The sequence below is a fragment of the Oncorhynchus gorbuscha genome, linkage group LG11 (genome assembly GCF_021184085.1).
Source record: "Oncorhynchus gorbuscha isolate QuinsamMale2020 ecotype Even-year linkage group LG11, OgorEven_v1.0, whole genome shotgun sequence".
Taxonomy (NCBI): domain Eukaryota; kingdom Metazoa; phylum Chordata; class Actinopteri; order Salmoniformes; family Salmonidae; genus Oncorhynchus; species Oncorhynchus gorbuscha.
The window spans coordinates 24,025,671-24,052,859 of NC_060183.1; the positions used below are offsets into that span (position 1 = coordinate 24,025,671).

Consider the following 27,189-nt stretch of genomic DNA (forward strand, 5'->3'; position numbering starts at 1 on the left):
TCCCTTGAGTATGTGTTGGGCTGGAGAGAGAACACAATATCACACTGGGTGAGAAAGGAGCGGCATTCAGTGGGCTGCCCAGAGTAACACGGTGGGTTATTAACTCTTGGTTCCGGAGACTCGGAAGACCAGGAAGTAGCTGGTGGCTCGAGACGGAGATTGTGAAACTGTCTTGAGAGGTCGGAGACCTGAGCGGCCAGGGTCTCAACGGCATGACGAGCAGCAGACAATTCCTGCTCGTGTCTGCCGAGCATCGCTCCCTGGATCTCGACGGCTGAGTTGCGAGGATCTGTAGTCGCTGGGTCCATTCTTGGTCGGATCCTTCTGTTATGCAGGTGAATGAGGACCCAAAAGCGACTTAACAGAAACAGAGTTTATTCCAGTCCAAACAGAAAACGACTAATCCTGAATTCTTAACAGGTAATGTCCAAACGGGGAATAACAGAAATCCTCTAGTCTCTAGAGGGGAGTAACAGGAGAAGCGGCCACAGACTGCAGGTCGCTTCGGGTAGGCGCAGGCCGTAGCTGATAGAGACACCTGCTCACACGCAGCATCTGATGAAGGCAAAAACACGACAGGACGGAAGAAGAACACAGTACAGCAGACAAGGATCCGACAAGGACAGAAGCGGAAACAGAGAGAGAAATAGGGACTTAATCAGAGGGCAAAATAGGGGACAGGTGTGAAAGAGTAAACGAGGTAGTTAGGAGAATGAGGAACAGCTGGGAGCAGGAACGGAACGATAGAGAGAGAGAGAGAGAGAGGGATAGAGAGAGGGAAAGAACCTAATAAGACCAGCAGGGGGAAATGAATAGAAGAGGAAGCACAGGGACAAGACATGACAATCTATGACAAAACATGACATATAGAAAGTCTATAGAAAGCTGATGGGACCCTCATCTTTTTCATAGAGGCCATCACTCTGTTTTCAAATGCCTATAGAAATGTTGCGCAACATGACCTCATGGGCTCTCATGAAGTGTTGGATTAGATTTTTTCAATAACATTTGCATTGATGTTAGAGTGATTATAGGGACAAAAGTGCTGAATACCAGGCAGTTAGCAAGTTTGGTAGGCTACTAATGACCATGAGCAGCATCAGAGCTTGGAGAAGCCTAATTACCGTGACTAAACGGTCACATGGAATTTGACTGCGTTCATGACTCGTGACCGCCGGTGTGGCAGTAATATGGTCATCGCAACAGCCCTAGGTGGACTCTAATCAAGTTGTAGAAACATCTCAAGGATGACCAATGGAAAACGGATGCACCTGAGCTCAATTTCGAGTCTCATAGCAAAGGGTCTGAATACTTATGTTAATAAGGTATTTCATTTTTACATTTGTAATAAATGTTTACAAAAAAATGTAAACCTGTTTTTGCTTTGTCATTTTGGGGGTATTGTGCGTATGTTGATGAGGGAAAAAAATTTGAATCCATTTTAGAATAAGGCTGTAACAAAGTTATGTGAAAAAAGTACAAGGGTCTGAATACTTTCCGAATGCACTGTATATGTCAATCAAGGGTACTCTGGGCAGGGCAAAATTCAGTTGGTTGTACAGTAATCCAAAAAGGTTGGAAACCACTGTTCTACCAGAAGCCTTCATCATATAAAACAACAACAAAAAAATATGCCAATGGAACCAATCCTATTTTATCCTTAATTAGTCTTGCTTGCCAGACTTATGGCACTCTACTCCCAGTTGTGTGAGAGACTGTGGGAAGTTTACCAAGGAACCACTTCTAAATGCCAAATCTATTTGAGTCGAGTTGTTTTCTTACCTTGAGGAAATGGCTCATAGTCAATCATCTTCACACATTCATCTTTGTAGTGGATCCACCTCATGTAGGTCTCCTCCAGGACTTTCCCACCGACCATCTCCACCTGGAAGAGGAAACAAACAAAAAAACATTCATGGAATAGCCTTCTGAATGAATGAATGAAAGGTTTCATTGGAGGCAGCTAAAAATGTATTGCTCTGTACGACAGTAGCTACGTTCTGTCTCACCACAGTCCAACCATTAAACAATAGGTGTTTCCTGTGTACAGACTCAGCTCACTGTACACTGTACACTCACTGTACTCTACAGTGTCCAACAGTTATAAGTGGCTCTTGATAGCACATTGGCTATTAAGGTGTGTCACGCTCAACAACACTCACGACTGTATGGTTCTGCTCAAAACAACACAACATTTGCATGTAACAGATACAGTCTCAATATAGTATTTTGTTCATATCTCACCTTTAGCATCTTCAGCAGCAGTAGGCAGGTCAGGGCCATGCTTCCCATGGTCCAACTCATCTCTGTTCGGGGGATGAGCGCTCTCTGTGAGGTCAAGAACACTTTTTTAGGAACTCAGTCGGGTTCTCAACTTAATGTTGAGCGTTAAAATAGTAGAATACAGCAGGTGCAATTTCAAAATTTGGTTGTGCGTCAGCAGTTTTCCTCTTGCTATGTCAGTCACTGACAGTCACTCAATTAGTCCTTCAGTAAAACATTTTTGATTGGTTAGTCTACCCAGGTATCAAAACTTGTAGTAATCATGGCCGAATTATCGACCGGGCACGTGCCCAGGGGCCCTGACCTCCATGGGGTCTCCAATGATTTTGTTAGTCACTCTCACTCAGATACCATTCATACCTGGATCTCACAGCTAGCTAGCTGCTATCCGTGTGACTATCGGCTTTCGTCGATTACGGAGCAAACATCAATTATTCCGGAGCTAGCCAGCTCCGTCAATCACTCCTGAGTTCCATCAATCACTCCTGGGCTGCAGTCACCTATCCGGACCCGTTTTACTGCCTATGCGGAGCCCCACCGGGCCTTCACAACTGGACTGCCGACGTTATCTACCCAAAGGAGTTATCCGGCTGGCTCCTCCGTCGCGATGTTACCTGAACGCCCATCTGCGGCCTGCTAACCGTTAGCTGTCTTACCGGCTGCTATCTGAATAGACAATCGGACAATTTATTATTTTTATTTTGATTATGTTTTCTTCTTGGGCCTCTATAACTATATCTATTGTTTTTATTTTTGTTGTTGTTGTGTGATTTGGATTAATCCCCTCTACCACACGGAACCCCACTAATCTATTGACGGAATGCAAGAGGTGGCTAATAACAGACCTCCATCCTGTCTAAATCGCCGTGACCCCCAACCAACCTCTCCACTCACTGGACCCTTTTGATCACTCGACTAAGCATGTCTCTCCTTAATGTCAATATGTCTTGTCCATTGCTGTTCTGGTTAGTGTTTATTGGCTTATTTCACTGTAGAGCCTCTAGTCCTGCTCACTCTACCTTATCCAACCTATTAGTTCCACCACCCACACATGCAATGACATCTCCTGGTTTCAATGATGTTTCTAGAGACAATATCTCTCTCTTCATCACTCAATACCTAGGTTTACCTCCACTGTATTCACATCCTACCATACCTTTATTATACCTTGATGCTATTTTATCGCCCCCAGAAACCTCCTTTTACTCTCTGTTCCAGACGTTCTAGACGACCAATTCTTATTGCTTTTAGCCGCACCCTTATTCTACTCCTCCTATGTTCTTCTGGCGATGTAGAGGTGAACCCAGGACCTGCAGTGCCTAGCTCCACTCCTATTCCCCAGGCGCTCTCTTTTGACGACTTCTGTAACTGTAATAGCCTTGGTTTCATGCATGTTAACATTAGAAGCCTCCTCCCTAAGTTTGTTCTATTCACTGCTTTAGCACACTCTGCCAACCCGGATGTTCTAGCTGTGTCTGAATCCTGGCTTAGGAAGACCACCAAAAATTCTGAAATTTTAATTCCAAACTACAACATTTTCAGACAAGATAGAACTGCCAAAGGGGGCGGTGTTGCAATCTACTGCAAAGATAGCCTGCAGAGTTCTGTCCTACTATCCAGGTCTGTACTCAAACAATTTGAACTTCTACTTTTAAAAATCCACCTCTCTAAAAACAAGTCTCTCACCGTTACCGCCTGCTATAGACCAGCCTCTGCCCCCAGCTGTGCTCTGGACACCATATGTGAACTGATTGCCCCCCATCTATCTTCAGAGCTCGTGCTGCTAGGCGACCTAAACTGGAACATGCTTAACACCCCAGCCATCCAACAATCTAAACTTGATGCTCTCAATCTCACACAAATTATCAATGAACCTACCAGGTACCTCCCCAAAGCCTTAAACACGGGCACCCTCATAGATATCATCCTAACCAACTTCCCCTCTAAATACACCTCTGCTGTCTTCAACCAAGATCTCAGCGATCACTGCCTCATTGCCTGCATCCGTAATGGGTCAGCGGTCAAACGACCTCCACCCATCACTGTAAAACGCTCCCTGAAACACTTCAGCGAGCAGGCCTTTCTAATCGACCTGGCCGGGGTATCATGGAAGGATATTGATCTCATCCCGTCAGTACAGGATGCCTGGATATTTTTTTAAATGCCTTCCTAACCATCTTAAATAAACATGCCCCATTCAAGAAATTTAGAACCAGGAACAGATATAGCCCTTGGTTCTCCCCAGACCTGACTGCCCTTAACCAACACAAAAACATCCTATGGCGTTCTGCATTAGCATCGAACAGCCCCCGTGATATGCAGCTGTTCAGGGAAGCTAGAAGCCATTATACACAGGCAGTTAGAAAAGCCAAGGCTAGCTTTTTCAAGCAGAAATTTGCTTCCTGCAACACTAACTCAAAAAAGTTTTGGGACACTGTAAAGTCCATGGAGAATAAGCTGCCCACTGCACTGAAGATAGGAAACACTGTCACCACTGATAAATCCACCATAATTGAGAATTTCAATAAGCATTTTTCTACGGCTGGCCATGCTTTCCACCTGGCTACTCCTACCCCGGTCAACAGCACTGCACCCCCAACAGCAACTCGCCCAAGCCTTCCCCATTTCTCCTTCTCCCAAATCCGTTCAGCTGATGTTCTGAAAGAGCTGCAAAATCTGGACCCCTACAAATCAGCCGGGCTAGACAATCTGGACCCTTTCTTTCTAAAATTATCTGCCGAAATTGTTGCCACCCCTATTACTAGCCTGTTCAACCTCTCTTTCGTGTCGTCTGAGATTCTCAAAGTTTGGAAAGCTGCTGCGGTCATCCCCCTCTTCAAAGGGGGGGACACTCTTGACCCAAACTGCTACAGACCTATATCTATCCTACCATGCCTTTCTAAGGTCTTCGAAAGCCAAGTCAACAAACAGATTACCGACCATTTCGAATCTCACCATACCTTCTCTGCTATGCAATCTGGTTTCAGAGCTGGTCATGGGTGCACCTCAGCCACGCTCAAGGTCCTAAACGATATCTTAACCGCCATCGATAAGAAACATTACTGTGCAGCCGTATTCATTGATCTGGCCAAGGCTTTCGACTCTGTCAATCACCACATCCTCATCGGCAGACTCGACAGCCTTGGTTTCTCAAATGATTGCCTCGCCTGGTTCACCAACTACTTCTCTGATAAGAGTTCAGTGTGTCAAATTGGAGGGTCTGCTGTCCGGACCTCTGGCAGTCTCTATGGGGGTGCCACAGGGTAGGATTCTTGGACAGACTCTCTTCTCTGTATACATCAATGAGGTCGCTCTTGCTGCTGGTGAGTCTCTGATCCACCTCTCCGCAGACAACACCATTCTGTATACTTCTTCTTTGGACACTGTGTTAACAACCCTCCAGGCAAGCTTCAATGCCATACAACTCTCCTTCCGTGGCCTCCAATTGCTCTTAAATACAAGTAAAACTAAATGCATGCTCTTCAACCGATCGCTACCTGCACCTACCCGCCTGTCCAACATCACTACTCTGAACGGCTCTGACTTAGAATACGTGGACAACTACAAATACTTAGGTGTCTGGTTAGACTGTAAACTCTCCTTCCAGACCCATATCAAACATCTCCAATCCAAAGTTAAATCTAGCATTGGCTTCCTATTTCGCAACAAAGCATCCTTCACTCATGCTGCCAAACATACCCTTGTAAAACTGACCATCCTACCAATCCTCGACTTTGACGATGTCATTTACAAAATAGCCTCCAATACCCTACTCAACAAATTGGATGCAATCTATCACAGTGCAATCCGTTTTGTCACCAAAGCCCCATATAATACCCACCATTGCGACCTGTACGCTCTCGTTGGCTGGCCCTCGCTTCATACTCGTCGCCAAACCCACTGGCTCCATGTCATCTACAAGACTCTGCTCGGTAAAGTCCCCCCTTATCTCAGCTCGCTGGTCACCATAGCATCTCCCACCTGTAGCACATGCTCCAGCAGGTATATCTCTCTCGTCACCCCCAAAACCAATTCTTTCTTTGGCCGCCTCTCCTTCCAGTTCTCTGCTGCCAATGACTGGAACGAACTACAAAATCTCTGAAACTGGAAACACTTATCTCCCTCACTAGCTTTAAGCACCAACTTTCAGAGCAGCTCACAGATTACTGCACCTGTACATAGCCCACCTATAATTTAGCCCAAACAACTACCTCTTTCCCAACTGTGTTTAATTTATTTATTTATTTTGCTCCTTTGCACCCCATTATTTTTATTTCTACTTTGCACATTCTTCCATTGCAAAACTATCATTCCAGTGTTTTACTTGCTATATTGTATTTACTTTGCCACCATGGCTTTTTTTGCCTTTACCTCCCTTCTCACCTCATTTGCTCACATTGTATATAGACTTGTTTATACTGTATTATTGACTGTATGTTTGTTTTACTCCATGTGTAACTCTGTGTCGTTGTATCTGTCGAACTGCTTTGCTTTATCTTGGCCAGGTCGCAATTGTAAATGAGAACTTGTTCTCAACTTGCCTACCTGGTTAAATAAAGGTGAAATAAAAAAATAAAAAATATTAACATGGCATAAGTCATGGGAAAATGTGTCTAATTTCAGAAAAAGTGCTTATAGAACTGCCAAAATTTCACTCCACCCCAAAATGTGTAGAATTGCAGCAAATTAGCTGTAAAACGGCAAAAAGAATTGTCTGCCCCATGGCAAAACAAGTAGATTTGCAAGAAAGTAGTTACAAAATTACTAAATGTTTTTTCCAACCCGTAGCAAAATGTATATAATTTCAGCAAATTGTCTGGAAAACTGAGAAGAAGAAAAAATTGTCTAGAATGTGTAGTGTAATGTGTAAAAACTTTAAAACATAAAATGTTTCTCCGCCGTCAAGAGAGTGTCACACATTTTTATTTTATTTGAACCAAATAGTCCCCCCTTGCGTCACAATGAAATTTGATAAACTATTAGCGTCTGTTGCTATATCAACAGATAATTACAGCCAAAATAATGTTATTTTCATCCTCACTCTGTAAACAAAGCTGATTCCCAGGACAGTTTTGCTGTTTAAAGTAGTTTTGTTTAGCTAATAAGATGAAAACAATACTTCAAACTACTTTTTGGTACCTTGTTAACTAGGGATGCACAATATATCAGTGATCCTACCGGAATTGGACGATATTAGCTAAAAATGCCAACATCGGTATCGGCCCAATGTCTAATTTAACGCAGATGTGCAAAACCGATGTCAAAGCTGATGTGCATACCTATATAACGTAGGTACATGATGTAATGACGCCATGTAAAATTTTGCGCATCACGTGCAACACAGCATTTATAACCTAGTCCACAATGTCTGCTGTGTGGATCGAGCAGTCAACAAGTCGAGCAGTCATTTGAAAGAGGAAGAAAATTTCAGGGAGACAACTCAAAGCGAAATCCATTAACACCAAGATAATGGAATTCATTGTCCTTGACAATCAACCGTTCTCTGTCGTGGGTGATGTTGGCTTTCGCTGACTGGTCGAGCACCGGTACACACTACCAAGTGGGCTATTTTTCAGATGTTGCCCTACCAGAGTTACACAGTAATAGCGTCACTGCTATTAGCATCACGACTGACATTTGGACCAGCGATATCAGCCTCATAAGCATCCTGAGTCTGACAGCACAGTGGGTCGTTGAGGATTTCGTACTGAGGAAAGTCGTATTGCATGCTCATGAATATGCTGGTTGTCAAACCGCTGCTGCCATGTCAATGGCATTTGAGAACATGTTTCAACATGTTTTTGGTTCCAACCGCTGTGTCTTTGTGAGACGCAGAGTAGGTGAACGGATGATCTCTGCATGTGTGGTTCCCACCGTGAAGCATGGAGGAGGAGGTGTGATGGTGTTTTACTGGAGCAACTGTCTGTGTTTATTTAGAATTCAAGGCACACTTAACCAGCAGGGCTACCACAGCATTCTGCAGCGATATGCTATCTCATCTAGTTGGCACTTATTGGGACTAACATTTGTTTTTCAACAGGACAATGACCCAACACACCACCAAATCAAATCAAGTCTAATTTTATTTGTCACATGCACATGGTTAGCAGATGTTAATGTGAGTGTAGCGAAATGCTTGACCAGGCTGTGTAAGGGCTATTTGACCTAGAAGGAGAGTGATGGAGTGCTGCATCAGATGACGTGGCCTCCACAACTACCCAACCTCAACCAAATTGAGATGGTATGGGATGAGTCAGACCGCAGAGTGAAGGAAAGCAGCCAACAAGTGCTCAGCATATGTGGGAACTCGGGAAAGCGTTCCAGGTGAAGCTGGTTGAGAGAATGCCAAGAGTGTGCAAAGCTGTCATCAAGGCAAAGGTTGGCACCTTTGAAGAATCTCAAATATAAAATATATTTTGATTAATTTAACACTTTTTTGGTTACTACATGATTCCATATGTGTTATTTCATAGTTTGGATGTCTTTACTATTATTCTACAATGTAGACAATAGTAAAAATAAAGAAAAACCCTTGAATGAGTAGGTGTGTCTAAACTTTTGACTGGTACTGTATGTACCTATTGTTGGTCCTAGGCTACAACAATGAATAATGTTGAAGTAACACATCACATTGTAATGGAGGGGGACACCTTGGGCAGGGGGTCATTATTTGGCTGGATAGGCCCCCCCCCCCATTTTCTTTTTTGCCTGAGGGCCTCAAAAGGCCATAGCATATATTCTGACCCATAAACGGATCAGTGTCAGCCTTCAATCATCACAGATGGTTTTTAGCACACTTTGAGAAACCTTATTATACTTTATTATAAATAGGAATGAGGCATCCTCCTTCATATGCTCTGCAAATATGGCCATTCATCAATCTATCATTCAAAGAGGGAAATCTCTAAACAAACAGAGCAAGATATCCACTTACCCCACTTAGGAGAACATTAGGAGAACATTATATCCTAGGGCAATAATTACCCCTGCACACCTTTGAAACACTTGTTTAATCCCAAACTGATGTACCATAGGATTCGGGGGGGGGTTTTCACACTAAAGCGCATCATTCTGGGAGGGAGTAAGAGGGGAAGAAACCGAGAGAACAGCAGCAGTGGGTATTGTTACACATTCCAGTCTGTGCTAGTGAAACAGTCCTGCAGCTTAGCATCTGCTTCATTGCACCACTTCCATATTGGGCGCATCACTGGTACTTCCTGTTTGAGTTTTGGCTTGCAAGCAGGAATCAGGAGGATAGAGTCATGGTCAGGTTTTCTAAATGGAGGGTGAGGGAGAGCTTTGTATGCATTTTTATGTGTGGAGTAAAAGGGTTTTAGAGTTTTTTTTGCCACTAGTTGCTCAGATGACATGCTGGTAGAAATTAGTTAAGACGGATTTCAGTTTCCCTGCATTAAAATCACCAGCTACTAGGAACGCAACCTCTAGATGAGCATTTTCTTGTTTTCTCATATCCCTATACAGACAGCTATAATAGACAGCTATGAAAAATATAGATTAAAAATCTCTTGGTAAATAGTATGCTCTACAGCTTATCATGAGTTATTCTAACTCAGGCTAGCAGAACCTTGAGGCGTACTTAACAAAGAGACACACACCTCCCCCCTTGAGTTTAACCTAAGCTGCTGTTCTGTCCTGCCAATGCATAGAAAAAACATCTTGATGTACACTGAGTGTACAAAATGAGTGTACAAAACATTAGAAACACCTTCCTAATATTGAGTTGCACCCCCTTTGCCCTCAGAACAGCCTCAATTCGTCTGGGCACGGACTCTACAAGGTGTCGAAAGCATTCCACAGGGATGCTGGCCCATGTTGACTCAAATGCTTCCCAAATTTGTGTCAAGTTGGCTGGAAGTCCATTGGGTAGGGGACCATTTTTAATACACACAGGAAACTTTTGACTGTAAAAGAATGCAGCAGCGTTGCAGTTCTACCATACCCCATTCAAAAGGCACTTAGATATTTTGTCTTGCCCATTCACCCCCTGATTGGCACACATAAACAATCCATGTCTCAGTTGTCTCGAGGCCTAAAAATCCTTCTTCAACATGTCTCCTCCACTTCATCTACACTGATTGAAATGACATCAATAAGGGATCGTAGCTTTCACCAGAATTCACCTGGTCAGTCTATTTCATGGAAAGAGCAGCTGTCCCTAACGTTTTGCACACTCTGTGTATATTATCCATGATCAGCAACGACTGAAACATAGGCTATTACAGTTCTTCAGGTCATTTTGATAGGATAGTCTCGAACGGAGCTCGTCCAGTTTGTTCTCTATTACGTTAGCCAATAGAGAGGAGGGTAAAGGCGGTTTATTTACTCGCCAACGTAGTGTCGTCAGGGTGCCCACACGTTGGCCTCTCTCGCAGCGTCTCTTTACCTGCATTGCGTTGATTGCTTTGTATACCTCCAATACCGTTCAATTGCCACCATAGCAACTCAATCCCTGCAACGACAGGATAAGGCTACAGTAGATAAGGAATGGTGCACTTGTGAAGACAACAACATGAAAGAAAAAGAAAGAAAAAAGACCCGCTCCAAGACCAGCTCCAGCAGGGCCTTTCGGTCCTATTAGGAGTCAGTCGGACAAAACCCAGGTAATCCTCAAGAGGTCTAAAAGCTAATGTATTTCTTAGTCAATCAAAACACAAGAGTGTGCATAACCACAGTGGCGATGTGATGGGGGGGGTTACTGTTTTGCTTGCTTATTTGTTTGCTAGTTTGTTGATAAATTGAATGTGGCAACATAACTTGTGTGGGTGGTGTCATAATATCCACTCCTGCTGGTAAGAGTATCCTCAGTGGACCTCCCCTGCAGTCAGTCAGTCAGTTAGTCTGTGTGGAACAATGCTCATCACTGTGCCAGACAAACACCTGCAGACCCTGGAACCTACCCTCACCAGTAACCCTCTTCGGGCTCCAGACTAGCACACACTGGTGGGCTGAGATTGGCAGATCACATTTAGTGATTTTACTTTCTTGGCAGGCCCAATTTCACAGTCATTGCCAGTGGCAGCTCAAACAATGGTTCCCTATGGAGAGAAAGACTCTTGGGTCTATTGAGTGACACAATAGCAAAAGACAGTGGATGTCTGTGTGCTCCCTGAGCAGTATGTGTTCGAGCAGGGGTCCCCAATTACATTCAGCAGTCACACGATTTTTCCTTGAGCGGACGGTCCAGGGGCCGGAACCTAGTTATAAATAATTTGTACACTGCAAATTCGACGCAAGAATCCGAAACAGATATAGTATTTGACAATAAATAAATTAATTCAAACCTTGATTCCGTTTGGGATATGATCACATATGTCTCTATATTTATGCGTGGGAATACTTGGGAACAGATTTCCTAAATGAACATGACTTTGAGCTCATTTCCTGGTAATGTTACAGCAGTGGAGGCTGCTGAGGGGTGGACGACTCATAATAATGGCCGGAATGATATCAACCACATGGAAACCACGGGTTTGATGTCTTTAGTACCATTCCATTGAATCCATTCCAGTTACAGGAAAAAGTATGTGAACCCTTTGGAATACCTGGATTTCTGCATAAATTGGTAATCAAATTTGATCTGATCTTCATCTAAGTCACAACAATGGACAAACAAAGTCTGCTTAAACTAATAACCCACAAACAATTACACGTTTTCATGTCTTTATTGATAACACTGCGTAAACATTCACAGTGTAGGGTGGAAAAAGTATGTGAACCCTTGGATTTAATAACTGGTTGACCCTCCTTTGGCAGCAATAACCTCAACCAAACGTTTTCTGTATTTGCGGATCAGACCTGCATAATGGCCAGGAGGAATTTTGGACCATTCATCTTTACAAAACTGTTTCAGTTCAGCAATATTCTTAGGATGTCTGGGGTGAACCGCTCTCCAGGTCATGCAACAGCATTTCAAATCAGGTTGAGGTCAGGACTCTGACTGGGTCACTCCAGAAGGCATATTTTCATCTGTTGAAGCCATTCTGTTTATGCTTTACTTCTGTGTTTTGGGTTGTTGTCCTGTTGCATCACCCAAATTCTGTTGAGCTTCAATTGGCAGACAGATAGCCTTACATTCTCCTGCAAAATGTCTTGATAAACTTGGGAATTCATTTTTCTGTGGATGATAGCAAGCTGTCCAGGCCCTGAGGCAGCAAAGCAGTTCCAAACCATGACGCTCCCTCCACCATACTTTACAGTTGGGATGAGGCTTTGATGTTTGTGTGCTGTGCCTTATATGCCTCCACACATAGTGTTGTGTGTTCCTTCCAAACAACTCAACTTTAGTTTAATCTGTCCACAGAATATTTGGCCAGAAGCGCTGTGGAACATCCAGGTGCTATTTTGCGAACTTCAGACGTGCAGCAATGTTTTTCCGAGGTGTCCTCCCATGAACACCATTCTTGTTTAGTGTTTTACATATTGTAGACTCATCAACAGAGATGTTAACATGTTCCAGAGATGTCTGTAAGTCTTTAGCTGACACTCTAGGATTCTTCTTAACCGCATAGAGAATTCTGCACTGTGCTCTTGCAGTCATCTTTGCAGGACGGCCACTCCTAGAGAGAGTAACAACAGTGCTGAACTTTCTCCATTTATAGACAATTTATCTTAACATGGACTGATGAACATCAATGCTTTCAGAGATACTTTTGTAACCCTTTCCAGCTTTATGCAAGTCAACAATGATTCATCTTAGGTCTTCTGAGATCTCTTTTGTTCGAGGCATGGTTTACATCAGGCAATGCTTCTTGTGAACAGCAAACTCACATTTTGTGAGTATTTTTTACAGGGCAGGGCATCTCTAACCAACATCTCCAATCTTCATTGATTTGACTCCTGGTTAGCTGACTCCTGACTCCAATTAGCTTTTGGAGAAGTCATTAGCCTCGGGGTTCACATACTTTTTCCAACCTACACTGTGAATGTTTACATGATGTATTCAATATCGACAAGAAAAATACAATAATTTGTGTGTTATTAGTTTATGCACACTGTGTTTGTCTATTGCTTTGACTAAGATGAAGATCAGATCAAATGGTAAGACTAATTTATGCAGAAATCCAGGTAGTTCCAAAGGGTTCACATACTTTTTCTTGCCACTATATTTGTGAACCTTGTGTTAGAGTAACCTACATAGAACAAAATTATAAACACAACATGCAACAATTTCAAAGATTTTACTGAGTTACAGTTCATATAAGGAAATTAGTCAATTTAAATCAATTAATTAGGCCCTAATCTATGGATTTCACATGACTGGGAACACAGATATGCATCGGTTTGTCACAGATACCTTAAAAAAAAGTATCGGTGTGGATCAGAAAACCAGTCAGTATCTGGTGTGACCACCATTTGCCACATGTAGCGCAACACATCTCCTTTGCATAGAGTTGATCAGGCTTTGGATTGTGGCCTGTGGAAGTTGCTGGATATTGGTGGGAACTGGAACACGCTGTCGTACATTCGATCCAGAGCATCGCAAACATGCTCAATGACTGTCTGTTGAATATGCACGCCAAGGAATAACAAGGATATTTTCAGAATCCAGGAATTGTGTACAGATCCTTACCTGCATTTTAACAAAGCAAATTTGAGGAAAACGCTGCCGAAGTTCTATCAACACATTGCCTCTAGTACTTGCTGGGCAAAAACACTTGACCAATGTTACTCCCCCTTCCAGGATGGCTACAAGGCCCTCCCCAGTCCTCCCTTCGGCAAATCAGATTACTACTCCATTTTGCTCTTCCCCTTCCTATAGGCAGATTTTTTTTTAAGTGCCTGTGCTAAGGTCTATTTAAGACTGTTCTGACCAATCGGAAATCGATGCTTCAAAATTGTTTTAATCACGCGTACTGGGATATGTTCTGGGCAGCCTCTGAGAATAACATTGACACGGTGACTGAGTTAATCAGGAAGTGTGTAGAGGATGTTGTTCCCAGTGTGACTATTAAAATATACCCAAACCAAAAAACGTGAATAGGTGGCAGCATTTGCGCAAAATTGAAAGCGCAATATCCCGGCTGGCCAAACCCTCCCCTAACCCGGACAACGCTGGGCCAATTGTGCGCAGTCTCATGGGTCTCCCAGTAGCGGCCGGCTGCGACACAGCCTGGATTCGAACCCGGATCTGTAGTGACGCCTCTAGACTGCTGCGCCACTCTGGAGGCCTAAATACCTTATTCGCATGCTTTGATGATACACAGTGCCATTGAAGCGGCCCGCTCCCAAGGACTGTGGGTCCCATTCTCTGTGGCCGACGTGAGTAAGGCATTTAAGTGTGTTAACCCTCGCAAGGCTTACCGCCCAGACAGCATCCCTTGTCGTGTCCTCAGAGCATGGGCAGACCAGCTGGCTGGAGTGTTTACTGACATATTCAATCTCTTCCTATGCCAGTCTGCTGTTCCCATTTGCTTCAAGATGTCCACCATCGTTCCTGCACCCAAGAAAGCAAAGGTAACTGAACTAAATGAGTATCATCCCGTAGCACTCACTTCTGTCTTCATGAAGTGCTTTGAGGATCATATGACCTCTACCTTACCTGACATCCTAGACCCACTTCAATTTGTATACCGCCCCAATAGATCCACAAATGATGCAATCACCATCGCACTGCACACTGCCCTAACCCATCTGGACAAGAGAACTATGTAAGAATGCTGTTCATTGACTAAAGTTCAGCCTTCAACATCATAGTACCCTCCAAGCTCATCATTAAGCTTGATGGCCCTGGGCCTGAACCCCGCCCTGTGCAACTGGGTCCTGGACTTCCTAATGGGCCGCCCCCAGGTGGTGAAGGTAAGAAACAACACCTCCACTTCGCTGATCCTCAACACAGGGGCCCCACAAGGGTGTGTGCTCAGCCCCCTCCTGTACTCCCTGTTCACCAATGACAGCGTGGCCACGCACACCTCCAACTCAATCATCAAGTTTGCAGACAACACAACAGTAGTAGGCCTGATTACGAACAATGACGAGACAGCCTACAGGGAGGAGGTGAGGGCCCTGGCAGAGTGGTTGTCAGGAAAATAACCTCTCACTCAATGTCAACAAAACGAAGGAGCTGATCGTGGATTTCAGGAAACAGCAGAGGGAGCACGCCCCTATCCAAATCGATGGGACCACAGTGGAGAAGTTGAAAAACTTCAAGTTCCTCGGGCGTACACATCACTGACTATCTGAAATGGTCCACCCAAACAGACAGTGTGGTGAATAAGGCGCAACAGTGTGGTGTGGTGGCAATGTGGTGAAGAAGGCACTGCCTGCCCTGCAGGACACCTACAGCACCCAATATCACAAGAAGGCCAAAGAAAATCATCAAGGACATCAACCACTCGAGCCACGGCCTGTTCACCCCACTATCATCCAGAAGGTGAGGTCAGTACACATGCATCAAAGCTGGGACCGAGAGATAGAAGCTGTTTTTCAATCTCAAGGCCATCAGACTGTTAAATAGCCATCACTAGCCCGGCTTCCACCCGGTTACTCAACCCTGCACCTTAGAGGCTGCTGCCACATATACATAGACATGGAATCACTGGTCACTTTAATAATGGAACACTAGTCACTTTAGTAATGTTTACATTCTGTTTTACTCATTTCATATGTATATACTGTACTCTATTCTACTGTATTTAAGTCAATGCCACTCCGACATTGCTCATCCTAATATTTATATATTTCTTAATTCCATTCTTTTACTTTTAGATGTCTGTAATGTTGTGAATTGTTAGATATTACTGCACTGTTGGAGCTAAGGACACAAGCATTTCGCTACACCCGCAATAACATCTGTTAATATGTGTATATGGCCAATAAAATTAGATTTGATCATTCTGAAACATGAGGTGATGCCGGCGGATGAATGGCACAACAATGGGCCTCAGGATCTCGACACGGTATCTCGGTGCATTCAAATTAACATTGATAAAATACAATCGTGTTTGTTGTCCGTAGCTTATGCCTGCCCATAACATAACCCCACCGCCGTCATGGGTCACTCTGTTCACAACTGTGACATCAGCGAATCACTTGCCCACACGTCGCCATACACGCCATTGTCTGCCATCTGCCGGGTACAGTTGAAATCGGGATTAATCGGTGAAGAGCACACTTCTCCAGCGTGCCAATGACCAAAGGTGAGCATTTGCCCACTGAAGTCTTCCAACCCCGAACTGGAGTCAGGTCAAGACCCTGGTGAGGATGATGAGCACGCAGATAAGCTTCCCTGAGACGGTTTCTGACAGTTTGTGCAGAAATTCTTCTGTTCCACAGTTTCATCAGCTGTCCGGGTGGCTGGTCTCAGACGATCCTGCAAGTCAAGAAGCCGAACGTGGAGGTCCTGGGCTGGTGTGGTTACATGTGGTCTGTGGTTGTGAGGCTGGCTGGATGTACTGCCAAATGATCTAAATTGACGTTGGAGGTGGCTTATGGCAGAGAAATTCTCTTGCAACAGCTTACATTTACATTTTAGTCATTTAGCAGACACTCTTATCCAGAGTGACTTACAGTAGTGAGTGCATGCATTTGGGAATCAAAACCACAACCCTGATGTTGCAAGTGCCATGTTTTACCAACTGAGCCACACTGAGCCACACTGAGCCACACCTTTCTGCAGTCTCAAAACATCTGTGGCATTGTGTTGTGTGATAAAAAAATGCACATTTTAAAGTGCCAGAGGTGCACCTGTGTAATGATCATGCTGTTTAATCAGCTTCTTGATTTGCAACACCTGTCAGGTGGATGGATTATCTTGGCAATGAAAAAATGCTCACTAACAGGGAGTAAGCAAATTTGTGCAACATTTGAAAGAAATAAGCTTTTTGAGCATATGGACAATTTCTGGGCTCTTTTATTTCAGCTCATGAAACACGGGACCAACACTTTACATGTTGCGTTTATATTGTTGTTCAGTATAATATAGAAACACCTGAGTGGGGACGCAATAAACTGGAAGCATCTGGTTTTCCTCTTCTCTGCTTTGCCCCTGAAAACTGGATGCTTGCTGTTTCTACCTACCTCGTTGAGGATATAGAAAATAGAGCTCTTTGGCTACACATGCCAGTGGTGGGTTTGATGTTGAAATGAGAATGCAGAAAATATATTATGATGCTATTTTGCTTCCACTGGTCCTAGGGTCCCTGTTAAGGTCAACGACATCATGAACTTTACCCAGTACCAGGATTTCTTTTGGCCCAAAACATTGGATATTCTAGCAAGACAATAACTCCAAGCACATATCAAGGATCTGGAAAGATTCTGTACAGAGGAATTGTCTCCAACTCATAAAACATTTTAGATTAAGGCTTATTGCCATTATACTTGCAAGGTGAGGTGTGGAAAAGGTATTGAAAACAGGGGTGTCAATCCTTTTTACACCTACCCTGAGAAAACAAAGTACCAATGAACAATAAAGTTACATTGTATTCGGGTCTATTCTACTGTATTTCACATGACTGTAACTTCTTTAAGATATTGTTTTTCAACTCAAAAGATTATAATAAGCGGTAATCACAACTTCAAACCCTTAATAATGGCATTAAAACAGGTAAAGCAAAATAACACCCATGGAGTCCGCACAGGTTCACATTTACAATGAGATCATTTGTTGATAAAAAGCAGGTGCTGCTGTAGTTCAGTAGTCTTACATTTCAGTAGGTTTCAGTAAATCAAACAAATTGTGATTGCAACTATACCATAAACTTTGTGAAATTGTACATACCATCAAGTGTGATACCAACAAAAGGTAAACAGAATAGAGCAAATGCACAGAAATATAATTTATTCTATATACAGTAGAATTATTATATTTCTGCCCTCGCAAATACATTACATTTTCACAAGCAAATAGGTATATTTCTGCCCTCGCAAATAAAAAGGAATGATAATATTTTCATTGCAATGAAGGGTATTTATGCCGGTATATAATTTAATCAACAACAGATCCATTCTTAATTGCTGTAGTCCACCATCCATTATTATATATATATTTTTGCAAGTGCCCACAATGTTCTTATATTGAAGAACATTGATTATATGCACGTCACATTAAAGTTTGCCCTCAGTAACCTACCTTTACAACATCAACTATAAAGTAAGAACAGTTTAATACATAGCTAAACAAACATGGTACATAAAATAGAGTACAATATATAGAGTAGATAAAGATACTGTACCTTCAAGTAGAGATGCTGCCTCTTGTCGAAAGACTGGCGCTGAGATGCAGTGCACCTGTAGCAGTCCAGTGGCAGCATTATACATACAGAAAACTGCGTACGTACCATGAGTGCACCAATACCGACAGTTGATACCCGGTTGAAAAATAATATTCTAGCGATTGAGGCCAATTATTTTAATGCATGCAATGTCAATTCAAAACCCCTATATAATCTAAGCATAGAATTGACTTTATTTCAACCAACTATATAATTAACCTATGTAAGCTATTTGGCTATACAAAGCTGACGTGATGACAATTAAACTATATCGACTATAAACTTTATTATTATAATAATAACGAAATTATCATTTTTCCAGCTACAAACTTATTTTAGCTAAATTATGAGAATGCGTTCCATTAAAACCGCCAGGTTTGTCTCCTCTATGATTCCGTAGTATTGGATTCCATAGAGACGGGCAAGCATATTTTTTGTTGTTGCCAGATAGCTAACAAGCTATACCTCATAGAAGAAGCTAACCAATCTAACACCCAAGTTAAGGTAAATCGTGTTTAAACTTCCTTTCCTTGCTAAGGTATTGTGTTATAGTGTGCAAATTCTAAGAACATTATGCAGCAAATATGATATCAACTAGGTGTATTGCTCAAAGTGTATAGTTAATGTAAATAGTTACATTACGGGCTGTCGTGTTTCTGATTTGGCTCATGTTAACGTAGTTGGCTAGCTAAAGTAACGTTTGTGATGATGCCACCACAGTTGAATCGTTGACTTTGGTAGCATAAGGCCGTATCTGATTTTTCTTAAATCTCTCAGGATCCAGAAGACTTCCTTGTGTGATTGAGTGCCACAACACGAACAAACGATGTCCTTTAGAGACTTACGAAGTAAGTAACGTTAGCTAGCTATTACCACAGGCAGAGGAGTTATACATATCTTCGCTATTAATGTCTGTAATAGAGAGTAATAGTAATGGCGTCTTTTTGTAGGCACTAATAACGCGGAAGCCCGCCGTTGTTCGTTAGTTAATGCCATAGGGAATTTAATGGGGGTATGAGATTAAAGCCGAAAATAAGGTCTGGTAAACAAAGGCTTAAGAAATCACTCTTGTGAATTTTGAAGCTTTTGTGTAGCTACGTTAATGGAAACAAAGCACATATTTTCTAGGAGCAAGTCGAAGTCTACGCCCCTTCGTCGATCATTGGTCAACATTAGGGATTCTTCAATTGAATGTTTGTCATTCAATTATGACAACTTCGAGTTGTTTCCATGTATTTTTTTCCACTTGAGAAATACTATGAAAAAAAAACTGCATCAAACATCTTAATTAGATGTAAAATTGCGCGACTAAGATCTCGACGGCAAAAACGTCAAATAGAATTACAGATTTCATAAATGATCTTTGATTAAGTCTGACTATTTTGAGGAACGGTATATCAAGATGGACAAACAGTACTATTGTTGCTTCCCCCCTCGTTTTCCAGGTGAAGGTCTTTAATAAGGAAGTATGCATGCACACTCGTTCAGCTAGCTGTCAGCTGAACCGAGGAATGCGCGAGCCTTAAACCTGTGTTAACCTCAGACCTTATTTTATCCATTGGTACCAATTATATGCACATCCTGGCTTCTGGGCCTGAGTGACAGGCAGTTTATTTTGGGCACGTCAGTTAGGTGGAAATTGAGAAAAAGATGACCCTAGCCTGAAGAAGATAACTACTTGAGTAAAAGTCTAAAAGTATTTAGTTTTAAATAAACTTAAGTATCAAAAGTAAATGTACTTGCTAACATGGACTTATATTAGGCAAAGCAGTTTTTTATGCCAGGCATGCTCCAACTCTCAGACATAATTTACAAACTTTAAAAATATGTGTGTGTGTGTGTGTGTGTGTGTGTGTGTGTGTGTGTGTGTGTGTGTGTGTGTGTGTGTGTGTGTGTGTGTGTGTGTGTGTGTGTGTGTGTGTGTGTGTGTGTGTGTGTGTATATATAAATATATTTTTTATATTTTTTTAACCTTTTTATTGAACCAGGTAGGCCTGTTGAGAACAAGTTCTCATTTACAACTGTGAACTGGCCAAGTTAAAGCAAAGCAGTGCGACACAAACAACACAGAGTTACACATGGAATAAACAAACGTACAGTCAATAACGCAATAGGAAAAAATCTATATACATTGTGTGCAAATGAGGTAAGATTAGGGAGGTAAGGCAATAAATAGGCCGTAGTGGCGATGTAATTACAATTGAGCAATTAAACACTGGAGTGATAGATGTGCAGAAGATGAATGTGCAAGTCGAGAAACTGGGGTGCAAAGGAGCAAAAAAAGTAGTTGGATGGGCTATTTACAGATGGGCTATGTATAGGTGCAGTGATCTGTGAGCTGCTCTGAAAGCTGATTCTTAAAGTTGTTGAGGGAGATATGAAACCAGCTTCAGTGATTTTTGAAATTCGTACCAGTCATTGGCAGCAGAGAACTGTAAGGAAGGGTGGCCAAAGGAGGAATAGGCTTTGGGGTGACCAGTGAAATATACCTGCTGGAGCGTTTGCTACGGGTGGGTTGTGCTATGGTGACCAGTGAGCTGAGGTAAGGTGGGGCTTTACCTAGCAAAGACTTGGAGCCAGTGGGTTTGGCGACGAACATGAAGCGAGGGCCAGCCAACGAGAGCATACAGGTCGCAGTGGTGGGTAGTATATGGGGCTTTGGTGACAAAACGGATGGCACTGTGATAGACTGCATCCAATTTGCTGAGTAGAGTGTTGGAGGCTATTTTGTAAATGACATTGCCAAAGTCAAGGATCGGTAGGATAGTCAGTTTTACGAGGGTATGTTTGCGAGCATGAGTAAAGGATGCTTTGTTGTGAAATAGTAAGCCGATTCTAGATTTAATTTTGGATTGGAGATGCTTAATGTGAGTCTGGAAGGAGAGTTTAGAGTCTAACCAGACACCTAGGTATTTGTAATTGTCCACATATTCTAAGTCAGAACCGTCCTGAGTAGTGATGCTGGACAGTTGGGCAGGTGCGGGCAGCGATCAGTTGAAGATCATGCATTTAGTTTTACTTGCATTTAAGAGCAGTTGGAGGCCACGGAAGGAGAGTTGTATGGCATTGAAGCCCGTCTGGAGGTTAGTTAACAGTGTCCAAAGAAGGGCCAGATGTATACAGCATGGTGTTGTCTGCGTAGAGGTGGATCAGAGAATCACCAGCAGCAAGAGCGACATCATTGATGTATACAGAGAAGAGAGTCGGCCCAAGAATTGAACCCTGTGGGCACCCCCATAGAGACTGCCAGAGGTCAGGACAACAGGCCTTACGATTTGATCTGGGTAGGGGTAGCCAGGTGGAAAGCATGGCCAGCCGTAGAAAAATGCTTATTGAAATTCTCAATTATCGCGGATTTATCGGTGGTGACAGTGTTTCCTAGCCTCAGTGCAGTGGGCAGCTGGGAGGAGGTGCTCTTATTCTCCATGGACTTTACAGTGTCCTAGAACTTTTTGGAGTTTGTGCTACAGGATGCAAATTTCTTTTTGAAAAAGTTAGCCTTTGCTTTCCTAACTGTCTGTGTATATTTGTTTCTAACTTCCCTGAAAAGTTGCATATCGCGGGGACTATTCGATGCTAATCCTGAACGCCACAGGTTATTTTTGTGCTGGCCAAGGGTTGTCAGGTCTGGAGTGAACCAAAGGCTAAATCTGTTCCTGGTTCTACATTTTTTGAATGGGGCATGCTTATTTAAGATGGTGAGGAAAGCACTTTTAAATAATAATAATATATGCCATTTAGCAGACGCTTTTATCCAAAGCGACTTAAAAACATAACCAGGCGTCCTCTACTGACAGAATGAGGTCAGTATCACCCCAGGAGTCCTGGCCCAGGTCGCTTAGAAAGGCCTGCTCGGCTTCAATTTCATTACTACTAAAGAAAAACAAAGACCCCCTGGAATGAGGATCCTATCGCCCAATCTCTCTTTTAAACTGTGATTACAAAATCCTAGCTAAGTTTTTAGCCATCCGTATGGAAGGCTTGCTGCACCAAGTAATACACTCTGACCAGACTGGCTTTGTGAGAAATAGGCATTTATTTTTCAATATTAGGCGCCTTATGAATATACTGTACTCCCCAGCGTCGGAGGACCCGGAGGTGGTGGTCTCACTTGATGCCGAAAAAGCGTTTGACCGCGTTGAGTGGGATTACTTAACAGCTGCCCTTTATAGATTTGGCTTTGGCCCCAAATTCATTGCGTGGATAAAGATTCTTTATTTTTCCCCCATGGCTTCGGTACGGACTAATAACTTGTCCTCTGACTATTTTCCCTTGCACCGTGGATCCAGACAGGGTTGCCCACTCTCCCCCTTGTTGTTAGCTTTGGCAATCGAGCCTCTCGCCATTGCACTACGCTCTAATGATGCCATTCAAGGCATAATCAGGGCGGGCTGGGAGCAGAAAGTCTCGCTATACTTTGTTGCTCTAGCAGACAGATTGAAACAATCTTTTACTTTTTGGAATTCGCTACCCCTTTCTCTTATCGGAAGGATTAATGTCATTAAAATGAACGTGTTGCCCAAATTTTTATATTTATTTCAATGTTTACCCATTTTTATTCCAAAATCTTTTTTTATTTCACTGGATCAAACATTCATGCATTTTATTTGGGATGGCAAGGTACCATGGATTGGTAGAAAACATTTACAGAAGCCTAGGTCATTGGGGGGTTTAGCTCTACCAAATTTTCAGACATACTACTGGGCTGCAAATTTCAGAGCCGTTCTGTACTGGCTGCAGACTGATCCTACTGGCCCTAGACCACTCTGGGTCCAGATGGAGTCTGAATCGTGTAAACCTGCAGCACTTTCCTCTGTGCTGTGCTCGTCTCTCCCAGTGTCCCTAGGCAAAAGGTGTGTCAACCCAATTGTAAAGCAGTCTCTTAAAATTTGGAATCAGTTCCGTTTAGCCTTTAGCCTCCGAGGCTTTTCTCTATCAGGCCCAATCAATCAGAACATTTTATTTCCTCCATCTTTGAATGATGGGGCTTTTGGTATTTGGCACTCACTAGGCCTCTCCTCGCTAGCCCAATTATTCTTTGATGATACATCTGCCTCTTTCTCTCAGCTGCAGGAAAAGTTCAATCTCCCCCAATCCCACTTTTTCCGCTATCTCCAGACTAGAAACTTTGTCAGGGCTAACACACCTGGATTTCCCAATAGGCCTGCTAATACAGCTATAGAGAGCATCTTGGAGCTGAACAAGCTTCCTAGGGGTGCAATTTCAGATGTATATGCAATCATTCATGACTTACAGAACCCTTCTTTGGTGCCTTTAAAGACTCGATAGAAAAAGGATTTGGGGGAGGAACTTGGGGAAGACGCCTGGGAATCTGTGCTGCACAGGGTGCACTCGTCCTCTTTTAGCACTAGACACAGCTTCATTCAATTCAAGGTGGTTCACCGTATCCACTGGACGGGGGCCAAACTTGGAAGAATATTCTCTGATTTTGATCCTACCTGTGTCAGATGTAAAGTGGAACCAGCCACACTGTTGCATATGTTTTGGGGCTGTCATAAACTGTCAGGTTTTTGGGAATTAATATTTAAATGTTTCTCTGATATATATGACACTGTTATAGATCAGTCTCCCCTTACAGCCCTTTTTGGAGTACTGCCCTTGGGTACCCCCCTATCAAGAATCCAGTCGGACACTGTTGCTTATACAACTCTTTTAGCTAGACGGCTAATACTACAGAACTGGAAGATGGTAGCTCCCCCATCTTATAAATATTGGGTGAGGGATGTGTTGTGCTCTCTGAAACTAGAAAAAAATCAATTCAATTCACGTGGGAACCCCAAACTGTTTAATGAGGCTTGGGCTCCATTCCGGTCTTACTTTAAACAGTCCATCCTCTGATGGCATTCCAATTAATACTAAAATGGTTGGAGGAGCCTCTCTGTGTTTTTGCTGGGGGGGGCATTAAAGTGAGGTGCTTATTGATTTCTATCCGCAGATGCCTTGTTCATCTTGCTCGGGCAGAGACTCAAGTGTGAGCTTGTTTTTCCCAGTTACTTTTACATTTTGTTCACACCTACATGAATAATTATTTTTATTTTATTTATTTTGAAGCATTGTAAACTTTTTTTTCTGTCCAGTGGATGGTCGGTCTGTGGCCATGACTCTCTGTGAGTGGTTGCATTTCTCCACCCTCATCCCTTGACTGTTTACGGGAACAATGGTGAGGTGTCTGCTCTGTCCCTGTACTATAGATTGCCCTTTATTGCTGAGATCCTGGTTGAAGACAGTAGAGGTGTATTTAGAGGGCAGGTTGGTCAGTATGATATCTATGAGGGTGCCCGTGTTTACAGATTTGGGATTGTACCTGGTAGGTTCATTGATAATTTGTGTTTGGACACACACTAAGCATGTGTTTAATGCAAGTGGGAGGCAAAGTAAGGCCCGCTGGGCACTTCAATCCGGGCCGCATGACATAAAAATGTTTTACTTCGTTTTTTTTTTTTACACATTTTCTTCTCCCCAGTTTCTCGGTATCCAATTGGTAGTTACAATTGTCCCATCGCTGCAACTCCCGTACAGACTCTGGAGAGGTGAAGGTTGAGAGTAGAGGTTGACCGATTATGATTTTTCAACGCCGATTATTGGAGGGCCAAAAAAAGCAGATACCGATTAATCGGCTGCTTTTTAAAGTGTGTGTGTGTGTGTGTATATATATACGTACATTATTTTTGTAATCATTTTTTATTTTTAAATGTTTACCTTTATTTAACCAGGCAAATCAGTTAAGAACATATTCTTATTTTCAATGACGGCCTGGGAACAGTGGGTTAACTGCCTGTTCAGGGGCAGAACGACAGATTTGTACCTTGTCAGCTCGGGGGTTTGAACTCGCAACCTTCCGGTTACTAGTCCAACGCTCTAACCACTAGGCTACGCTGCCGCCCCAATAATAAAGAATACTGAACAATGAACACTTTTATTTTAACTTAATATAATACATATTATGGGCTTTTGGATGGGTGTTCTTAAGGTGATTCCACAGGTTGGTGGTATGTTTTGATTTAGCCGTTGCTGACCCCATGCTTACATCTTTATCACAAATAAGACACCTTGCTTTCCCTGGTGCCAATTCCATGTAATAGTCCCACACTGGTGCTCTGCTTTTCCCTGCCATCTGTAAAACACACACACCGCTCTGAAGTGACAATGATACTGAAGAGTCTGCTTAGGAGACAAATACTCTCAACTGTTTGAATAAAAATAGTTTTAGTTGCCTGTGCTGAATGTTGAAAACAAAAACTGTAATTTCTATATGCAGGAAATCCTATTTTAATAATGGCCTTGGTAAGAATTGACTACCAAGTGCGAGTCATAATTCCCATGACACCTAGCAAAATCTGAAAAGCGGTTCCTTCATTCATTTATTCCATAGGATATTTTTAGATTCACTTAAAATAATGTCTGTGTTTCGTCTAGGCTTACACCACATTGCCAATTTTGTAACTGTGTAGATATCCATAGGACAAGGTAACTCTGATCAATATTGGCAAAATATAAGTGATAATTTTTTTTGTAGAGTGGATTTATGAAAATATTTTGACAAACGTTACCTTATCCTAGTGAGATTTGCACGGGTATCAAAACGCTGAGGCGGTTTAAGCGCGAAACACAGACCTTATTTGAAGTAGATCAAGACATTCTCTATGGAAGACATGAACAGTAAAATAACGAAGGAACCCCTTTCAAGTTCAGCCGCAAGTTATTACAGGGATTATAACGCGTCGACTATTTCTCTCTAAACCATATACCTTTGACTATTACGAGCCTGCTGCTGTCTACCACCCCTCAGTCAGACTGCTCTATTAAATATCAAATCAAAGGCTTAACTATATTAAACACACAGAAATATGAGCCTTAAGTCAAATCCGGAAACTATCACCTCGAAAACGAAACGTTTATTCCGTTCCATATTTTATCTAACGTGTGGCATCCATGAGTCTAAATATTCCTGTTACATTGCACAACCTTCAATGTTATGTCATAATTACATAAAATTCTGGCAAATTAGTTCGCAAAGAGCCAGGCGGCCCAAACTGTTGCATATAGCCTGACTCTGTGTGCAATGAACATTTACATTTACATTTACATTTGAACGCAAGAGAAGTGACACAATTTCACCTGGTTAATATTGCCTGCTAACCTGGGTTTCTTTTAGCTAAATATGCAGGTTTAAAAACATATACTTGTGTATTGATTTTAAGAAAGGCATTGATGTTTATGGTTAAGTACACATTGGAGCAATGACAGTCGTTGATTGATTGTTTTTTATAAGATAAGTTTAATGCTAGTTTGCAACTTACCTTGGCTTACTGCATTCGCATAACAGGCAGGCTCCTTGTGAGGCAGGTGGTTAGAGCGTTGGACTAGTTAACTGTACGTTTGCAAGATTGGATCCCCCGAGCCAACAAGGTAAAAAAAATCTGTCGTTCTGCCTCATTCTTGGGCCGTCATTTAAAATAAGAATGTGTCCTTAACTGACTTGCCTAGTTAAATAAAGATTAAATAAAGGTGTAAAAAAAAATATTTAAAAAATAATAATAATAATCTGCAATATTGGCGCCCAAAAATACCGATTTGCGATTGTTATGAAAACTTGAAGTCGGCCCTAATTTTTTTTTTTGTAACAGTATTTTTATTGAAATTTCACAATTTT

General features: G+C 42.4%; 2 protein-coding genes across 4 annotated transcripts in view; one reads left to right on the forward strand and one right to left on the reverse strand.

Annotated features, from left to right (window-relative positions):
- Positions 1 to 18,601, reverse strand: part of LOC124047605 (glucagon receptor-like) — a 32,642-nt gene extending 14,041 nt beyond the window's left edge. Inside the window, exons 1-3 of the mRNA XM_046367925.1 lie at positions 18,477 to 18,601; positions 2,245 to 2,328; positions 1,783 to 1,885 (exon numbers count right to left, since the gene is read on the reverse strand). Coding sequence (XP_046223881.1) covers positions 1,783 to 1,885; positions 2,245 to 2,328; positions 18,477 to 18,584 — 295 coding nt within the window. The 5' untranslated portion in view covers positions 18,585 to 18,601. The remainder of the gene's footprint in view (positions 1 to 1,782; positions 1,886 to 2,244; positions 2,329 to 18,476) is intronic.
- Positions 18,602 to 18,899: 298 nt separating this feature from the next.
- Positions 18,900 to 27,189, forward strand: part of cluap1 (clusterin associated protein 1) — a 31,834-nt gene continuing 23,544 nt past the window's right edge. For 2 of the 3 annotated variants that reach the window (XM_046369065.1, XM_046369066.1), the window contains exons 1-2: positions 18,900 to 19,019; positions 19,293 to 19,363. In XM_046369065.1, coding sequence (XP_046225021.1) covers positions 19,342 to 19,363 — 22 coding nt within the window. In that variant the 5' untranslated portion in view covers positions 18,900 to 19,019; positions 19,293 to 19,341. The remainder of the gene's footprint in view (positions 19,020 to 19,292; positions 19,364 to 27,189) is intronic. The other variant, XM_046369067.1, reaches the window with a different exon arrangement.